Genomic DNA, 8,622 nt, shown 5'->3' on the forward strand with positions numbered 1-8,622 from the left:
AGAATTTATGTTTTTTCATAAATCTCATGATATTTTGAAAATCTTATGAGAATTTGCCATTTTAAACTTCTAGGCAATTTCTCGAGAGATTTTCATAAATCTCGCGATGTTTGCCACTATGGTCGTGATACAGTCGAGTGCATAGGAAACATTCTCTCTCTCTCTCTCTCTCTCTCTCTCTCTCTCTCACACACACACACACACACACACACACACACACACACATGCGCGTGCACGCTCAACTGTATCATATTTAAATCCACTAAAGCTTCTCTTTATGACTGAAATTTTCCAATAACCATTAACATAAGATAGCAAATGGACTAAGATAAAACATGGCGTATCAATAAGATCATGGCAGGAGAGGTTGATGAACAAACTTGCACAAAGACCAATGAACCGCATCTTTGTCTTAAGTAACAAGATGAGTTAAAAGGAGATCTTGATTGAATGAAGCATATGGCATTGCATGAGCTCAAATCTTCCCTTCTCTCAGATTATTGTAGAGCTTTTCAATGTCTCCCTGCAAACCAGAACAAAATGAATAAACAGGCTTCATCAGCATGAATGTTTTGTTAGAGGAACCGTCTTCATAATGACGTGTGTGTCTGTGATAACCACTCTAGGTGCGAACTACGAATGAACTGGCTATTTTCAGCAGTTTTTTGTTTTTGAAATCTGACAATACAGATTTGATCTACTTGCTGAACTTTGCAAGCCCAGCTCTTGTATTGCCCAATTATGACATATGAACAGTTTTTTTTAGGCTTCAAAAAACAACGAACCAGAATTTCATAAATTTTAAGGCTCAAAAATCCTTTTTTTTTGTTGAAAAAACATGATTCAAGTGTCGATTCCTAGAAAGTAGATCATGCCAAATACATCTGACAATTGGGATCTGCTAAAAATGTGCTGAAAATGCACAGTTCGCATGTAGTTTGTATCTATGGTGGTTTGCACCTAAAAATTACCATATATATATATATATATATATATATATATATATATATATATATATATATATATATATATATATATATATATATATATATATATATATATATATATTTCAGAGCTCATTCTATATCAAAGGTTCACTGCAGCAGCCTGCTCTGCAATGAGACTCATGATGATACCAGAGCAATTACTTGGATTATTATATTTACCTGATAGTGTTTTAGTAAATGCGCTCGTTTTTTCTTCATTGTGGGAGTTAGGAGATCTGGTTGCACCTCAAACCGTACATCCTCCACAATAATGCCCTTGATATACTCAAACTTCTTCAACTGCAAGAACAGACAATAGTATCATATTTAAAGAATCTTACAGAATTACAATTGGGGAATCAAAAGCAAAAGAATATATATATTTACCTTGTTCTTGTCAGAAGCATTCTTCAGCTCAAGAAGAATATGCTTTTTCAGTTGAGGAAGTGCACACAATTCAACAAAGGAATTCATGTGACCATTAAGCTCTCCCCACTTCCTAGTGTGTTCTTCATTTGGCACCACAACTGCAACCAACATAGACTGGAAGCTATCCCCATATACCCAAATCTATAAAAGAGAAATTATGTCTTCACTTGGTAACACAAAACTGGAAACTCAAGAGAGGTACAAATGGAAAAATCAATTCCAAGTCTTAAGCCAAATAGTAAAGAGAAAAGCATACATCTTCAACAATAGGTGGTGATATGTATATTTTCTCCAGATTTTCAACTGCAATGTACTCCCCTTGAGAAAGTTTGAATATATTCTTCTTTCTATCAATGACCTTTAGTGCACCATTGGGTTGTAGTTCTCCTATGTCCCCTGCAAACAATAACTAGAGATCAGAGAAAAAGCAACACAACTCTGCAGATACAGTACTTTATATAGTGAATTCTCACCAGTATGAAACCATCCATCCTTGAAAACCTCTTTTGTTAGTTCAGGATTCTTGTAGTATCCAGAAAAAAGAGTCTTTCCCCTCAGACATATCTCTCCACATGGAGTTTCTCCAAATGGACTATAACCCATTTCCGGTACTTCTTCTAGGCGCAATTCAATGAATGTGCAGGGAACACCAACGGTTCCCATCATGCTTAACTCATCTGGACATGCAATTGCACTCACTCCACATGTCTCTGTTAGCCCTGGTTGAAATCCATAGAGATTGCAATCAATGAAAACATTTATAGTTTGTCATGGGGAAATAATAGCTCAGTGAAACTAAGATAGTTAACTAGATGACGTACTTTAAAATTTTAATTATATTCCTTTCTATGTAAATTATCTGATAGCCTGATGATTCCTGAGTCCTTTAATCATCAATATATGAGGCAATAAAAAAAAATCGCTCTTTATGGAAAATCAGCAGTTCTCTCTAACACAGTACATCACAGGCTTGTTTTTAAGTAAAAAACAAATAGGAAAATAAAAAAGGAGAGTCAGTGTACCATAGCCTTGTACTACATATGCACAGCTAGTGACTCTCAAAAATTCCTCAACTTCTTCACGCAATGGAGCAGCCCCTGATATGATCAAACGTACACGACCACCTAGCCCAGCCTTGACCTATACATAAAACAGAAATACGAAAAAGCTGAAATCTGTAATGGAACTTCATAAGATGTGATTAGTTTGCTGTACACAGAGTCCATTAGAGAAGAACCTTGCGAAAAACAAGCAAGTCTGATAGAGGTGATGCCTTCCTATGTGTAAATCCCATATTCATCATGGAGAGTTTGCTGGTTGGCAGTACAAAGGGGACAAAAAATCATCATGATGATCACATACAACCAAATAAAATTAAGGAACAGTGGACCAACTCACTATTTGTAAAGAATGTTGAAGATCTTTCTCCTTACAGGGTTAACTTCATTTAGTTTCTTCATTGCACCTACAAATTAATAAAAGGATTCCATTCAGAGTTTGGAACACACAACATGACATATAGCAAGCTTTCCCACAGTCCATCCCAAAGATGAACTGCTCAAAAGGATGGAAAACATACAAATTATCCACCCTCACTGAGTATCTCACATCTTTGAGATGGGTGGCATTCTGTAATTTGCATCCTCTCCAATGAAATGAAAATGAAGATAATATCATATAGCTTCTTTCAAAAAGGACAGAGAGTTTCCATGCCTTCATGTACTCTTTCAAATACTCGTGGTACACCAGCAAAGAATGTTGGTTTCAATTCCATGAGGTCATCCTGCAGAGCTTGAATGTCCTTCACAGAAAAAACTCAATCATATTAAATAATATAGTGACATTCATCCTGTACTTTAGTGCTTTAACTTTAGGTAAGTATGATTCAGTACACATACTCCTTGCCAGTAGCCGACAGAAGCCCCATGGTGGAAAAAGTATTCCTCATTAATCCGGTCCATGATATGAGCAAGAGGAAGAAAAGATAAATAGCAATCACTCTCGTACATCTTTATTCAGAGCATGAGAAGCAATTTTAGTATGATATAAAGAATGTTGTGTACATTCACATCTGCATATGCATGCATGCATGTGTGTATACACACACAAGAAATATTAAATGAGCGAACTATCATTGATTTGTATCAGTGAAAATATCGATATTAACAAACTAACAACAAAATCTTTTCTTCAAGAATGATGATACCTTGTCTTCAAACTGTTCCATGAAAATATCAATTTCCTTTACTTGCATCCCATGAGTTTCATGAGTCAAAACAACACCTTTTGGTTCCCCACTTGTTCCACTCGTGTACATGATTGTACATATATCAAAAGACTTAGGAGGTGAGAGTGCTATGGGATGCTCCTTCCCCTGGATGTCGAGAAAGAAATCGTGCCAGTAATACCACCAGAAATGTAAGAGAAGCTATTTGTTAAAAAATCATCCTGAAATCTTTTATGATGCCCACTAATTTATTATGAGGATATACAATAATAAGCACACTCACAACACATGGATCAATTCAGAGGATGTAGAATAAAAAGATGAATTGGAACCGAGCTGTATGCAAAACTTTAGGTGATGACACAATGGATGGGTTTCCCAAAAATCATTTAATTAATGGCAAATACTAAAGTCATAGTTGCCTATATAATTTATTAGGGGTTTGCTCTCATTTAGTTGGATATAGGATCATGTTGCTGCAGATTGACCAAGGATTTGATGCATTTGTCCTATTTTTTGTTGGTCTCCTATTAAATAAAGAAAAGTTTGGGTTTCTTTAACAAAAACCTAGACTGAGCTTGAGATGATATTATTCACTTTTGGGGGGTTTAAATTGTTAAAAGAACAAAATTTTGCTTTATCCACACTGGAAACAGCCTTTGAAGTTGTTCGATCTTATTGAGGACTCAAGTAAGATTCAACCACTTGCTCTTTTTCTTCGATAAGCAAGCTGAAACCCTTTGCTCTTTAGGTTGTTAAAAGAACAAGATTTTGGTTTTTCCACACTGGTAACAGCCTTTGAAGTTGTTCGATCTTATTGAAGACTCAAGCAAGATTCAACCCCTTGCTCTCTTTTTTCGACAAGCAAGCTGGAACCCTTGCTCTTTAGATTGTTCAAATTCAGACAATTGATGAAATCAAAGACTATTATGACTAGGATTTTATTCATAATAAAGAATTTTATGCAGCTAGAATCTTGACTAGTCATGCACCTTACCAGCTCCGAGTTACTGTTCAGGCTTTTGCTTCTTTTTAATTTCACACTAAAATATATGACTTTTGGGTCTTAATTGAGTCTATCCTATCTAAGGTCTCCAGATTTTCCACACTATCTTCATTTGAATATGCATAGCATTTACATCTTTGAGCTCATGTCATAATGACATCATATTACATCGAATACGAAAATAATGACTTAATGAGTCTATGACAGTTTTATGAAACTAACCATCTTGAGGAACTCATCCCAGGAATTGGCTATGATTCCCATTTTCTCTGCATCATCTTTTTGTTCTTTTGTCAATGAAGTAAAGCAAACAATAGCTATGCCCAAAAAAGAGATGATATAAAGGTCAGGAAAATCTGAGAATTTCCAAGGGTGATCATTCTTATAGGATGGTACTCACATTTCAGCCTCTTGGTAGATCGACTATTATTTTTAAGAAGCTGCAAACAGAGACAGGGTAAACAGTATCAAAATGCCACAAGATTACAATCAGATGTTACAAAGGGAAGTTCTAGCACAATTTCAATTAGAGACAAAAGGTGGCTTTCCTCACCCCTGGCAATTTTGTGCTCTGGACAAAGACATAATCAATTTCAGCATGTTCAATAATGAAATCAACAGCATTTGGCCCTGTTTCAATACATGGAGTGGCTGTTAAAAGACAGAGAATCTAATAATTGTACAATACAATAAATGCTGTTTAATTGTATAAGGGGGGAGTAACAAAGAACATTACCTAATGTATCATAAAGGGGAACACAAATTAAACTGTGGCCATTGCAAGACTGCACAAAGTCCAGATATGTTCAACCATAATTTTTTTGAAGACAAAATGCATCTAACTACAAAGCTTGATTATTCTTTTAAGCATAGCGACAAATGGCTTATATTTTGAAATTATTGCGATATTTACAATAAATGCAGGCCAGCTGGTACTAAAGGACATATATCATGATACTTTCACAATATCAGCTGTAACAAAAAATATCATGATAATATCACAATATTAAAAAAATTATTACTTATATACTAAAAATATATTTTCCTAATTTTTTATTTTATTTAAAAAATTATTGTTTCTTTTATCTTTTCATAAAAAATACCACTAAAACATATCAGTTCTTATCTTTTTTAATTTTTCTCCACATTTTTACATTTTTTAAAGCATTCAAGATTTTCCTGAGAAAAAAATACTTTTTGAAAAAAAAAACTCCCAAGGAAAACCTCACCAATAAATTGCCGAGAATGATATCTGTGACTATGGTTTAATAATAAGAATAACAGAAAATTTAATACAGAGTGGTAACAAACCTCCATTGCTATTATCCATTGAGAGCAGTTGGCTCCATAGATTCCAATTCGAGAGCCCTGATATTACAATCAAATATTTTCATTTGAAAAGGTTGGAACCAAATTTAACCAAGAAAGATAACAAGAGTTCTGCTCAAAGATTAAATGAAAGATAACATCATAACAATACCAGTAGAACATGCATACCGGTTCTGCACCAGATGTCCGCAAAGCAGCACCAATTTCCAGAACCTCCTCATAGACCTGTTTGAATGTTTTCCACACATATCTGCCAGCCTAATAAAATATATAAAAAAAGGAAAAAGAAAAGCCTAGACTGATTTCAGCATTAAACAAACTGCATACTTCACTGAAATGATGAACACTATCTAGTAGTTCAAATGCTAATCGCAAAACTACCTTTCCATTAATGATTTCTCTCCATCCAAGCATTCTATTTCCAGGGAATTTCTCGACAGCATCCCTTAGAGAAAAAAAAATCAAATTATATGAACATATTTCAAAAAGAAAAAGAAAAATTGATGTCATTTGATTTGGCAAAAAGCACCCCATCAAGCTATACAATGATGTGCCTGATAGAGATACTCTTGATGAACAATTTGGCAAAACATCAGTGCCTGTTTTTTCTAGATAAGGATAGTATTGCAAATTTCCAGTAGTATTTTCTGACACAAATGTATTGAAAACAAATAGCAATCAACAAACCCAAATCAAATCTGAAATAGGAAATTCTCACTTTTTAGCTTGCAAACTTGCTACTATAGAGAACTTATTGAACTTTTTGATGTTAAATTTGTTCAAAAAGAAAGCAATAATAAGCAAACACATATCATGTCTCAAAAACCAAAGTAAACCACACTTCAAATTAATTCTAACTGAAGACACCACTTCTCACTATCATCACCTGAAAACATCCCAAGAAGTGTTCACACCATTCTCCACATCTGGAAATCCATCTTTGGCAAGAATGTTCCTGTAAACAGGTCCAACAGACAGTATCCCATCTCTCCCTTCCTTTCCACTTTCCACTTGAACAGCATAAACCCTCATCCTTCTTCACTGACTCCCTGCAACACTACAAATCCCAAAAATCCAGAAGCATACCAAATTCCATGAGAACATGTAAAAGAAAAAAACACACACACTAAGAATACAACAAATTGAACAAAAGAATCACCAACAACTCAAAAAAGAAAGAAAAAAGCAAAACGACTCAAATATATTATAGAAACTACCATCACATTGTGTAACCCAGTATACTGAAACATTCTCAACAAAAAATCAACACGTCCAACATTAAAGTCAACTTCGTTTTCCAACTAAGAAAAAACAAAGGAAAGCAGAAGTCTGAAAACAAACAATGTCAACAACAGTGCCTTAGCTTAAAATCATACATTCCAACAAGAAACACACCACAAACTTCTCAAGACACACACACACACACACACAAACAGAACTCATTCGAAAAAGAAAAACAGAACATTCACCAAATGAAACACACAAACAGAACTCATTCGAAAAAGACAAACAGAACACCCACCAAATGAAACACTTCGAAGCGTTAAACCAAGCAAGAAAAATAAGAAGAAGAAGAAGAAGAAAAGAGAGAGATAGAGAAAACAAAAAGACACGACAAAAAACATCATAACAACTCACACCCGTGATCCAACATTGCATGGCACAGGAAAATAGTTAGGCAAGATTTAAAAAAGAACTCTTAAAATCCTCATGCAACCAAAATTCATATATCAAACAACAACCCCCACAAAGTCGTATCTCAATTACCAGAATTTCTTGTTTAAGGTGGTGAGCAAGAGGTGATAAGCCAAGAACCCAGCTAGAGAAGGGTCCATTTACTTTACATTCTTTCTTATAGACCCCAAGTAATTGGGGTAGTTGAAATTGTTGAACAGAAACAAGTAATGCAGTGAAAGGTGTTCAACCCACCAAAATCACTTCACTTGATTTTCATAATTTTCTATGTAAAGAAAACCCCCAACAAAAAAAAGGAAGAGAAATAAGGAAAAAGACTTGCAATAGATAAGAAGCTGAAAGGTACAGAAAGGAGACCACCATTAATGCTCTCGACCCATTTCATAGTGAGCATTTTCATCTCACCCCTTTGTTTTTTTTTTTTTTTTTGGCTTTCATATTTGCTTGTGATGGAGAGACTGCACCAAAAAGGCGTCATTTTCCCTTGAACCTGAGAAACTGCGTGAACCACAAACCAACGGTTGCCTCAACGGACAGCTCGGAATTAAATCGAAAGTAGGTGTGGAGTGACTGCACCGGTGTGTCCACTAACTTGTCAGCCATTTACAGAAAACTGCCAAACTTTTTGCTTTCAAAGGCACCAATGAAAAAGGATCAGGTGCAATGTGATTGCACACATTTAGCGTGCTGCTGCACCTGATCACCCTCCATGTTTGGGATACAGTCTGTAAGCTGTGGAGACCAACAGCTGATGTAGGGTGATCAGGTACGGCAGCACATAAAAAATGTGCAATCATTTTGCACCTGATCTTCCCTTGACACCCTTGGTCCTTAAATCAGCTTGACCATTTGTTCAGTGACCAAAAAAAAAAAGTAACTGAAATGCCTCACTGTTGATTTGTTTAACAAAAGACCATGAGAGGTAACAAGATAAGTTGCTTGAAAAAGAA

General features: G+C 35.2%; 1 protein-coding gene across 1 annotated transcript; it reads right to left on the reverse strand.

The window, feature by feature from the left end:
- Positions 1–252: 252 nt before the first annotated feature.
- Positions 253–7,009, reverse strand: LOC149839155 (long chain acyl-CoA synthetase 1-like). Its single transcript, XM_090003939.1, has 18 exons — positions 6,864–7,009; positions 6,305–6,422; positions 6,146–6,202; positions 5,202–5,318; positions 5,049–5,088; positions 4,871–4,965; positions 3,622–3,789; positions 3,314–3,424; positions 3,151–3,216; positions 2,951–3,044; positions 2,814–2,880; positions 2,653–2,728; positions 2,438–2,555; positions 1,889–2,134; positions 1,672–1,811; positions 1,374–1,556; positions 1,167–1,286; positions 253–523 (listed from the first exon to the last, which is right to left on the reverse strand). The coding sequence occupies exons 1-18, from the start codon at positions 7,007–7,009 to the stop codon at positions 476–478; spliced, it is 2,010 nt and encodes a 669-aa protein (XP_089860065.1). The 3' UTR covers positions 253–475.
- Between the last annotated feature and the right edge of the window lie 1,613 nt (positions 7,010–8,622).

The sequence above is a fragment of the Nuphar pumila genome, chromosome 4, assembly GCF_984573655.1.
Source record: "Nuphar pumila chromosome 4, dmNupPumi1.hap1.1, whole genome shotgun sequence".
Classification (NCBI taxonomy): domain Eukaryota; kingdom Viridiplantae; phylum Streptophyta; class Magnoliopsida; order Nymphaeales; family Nymphaeaceae; genus Nuphar; species Nuphar pumila.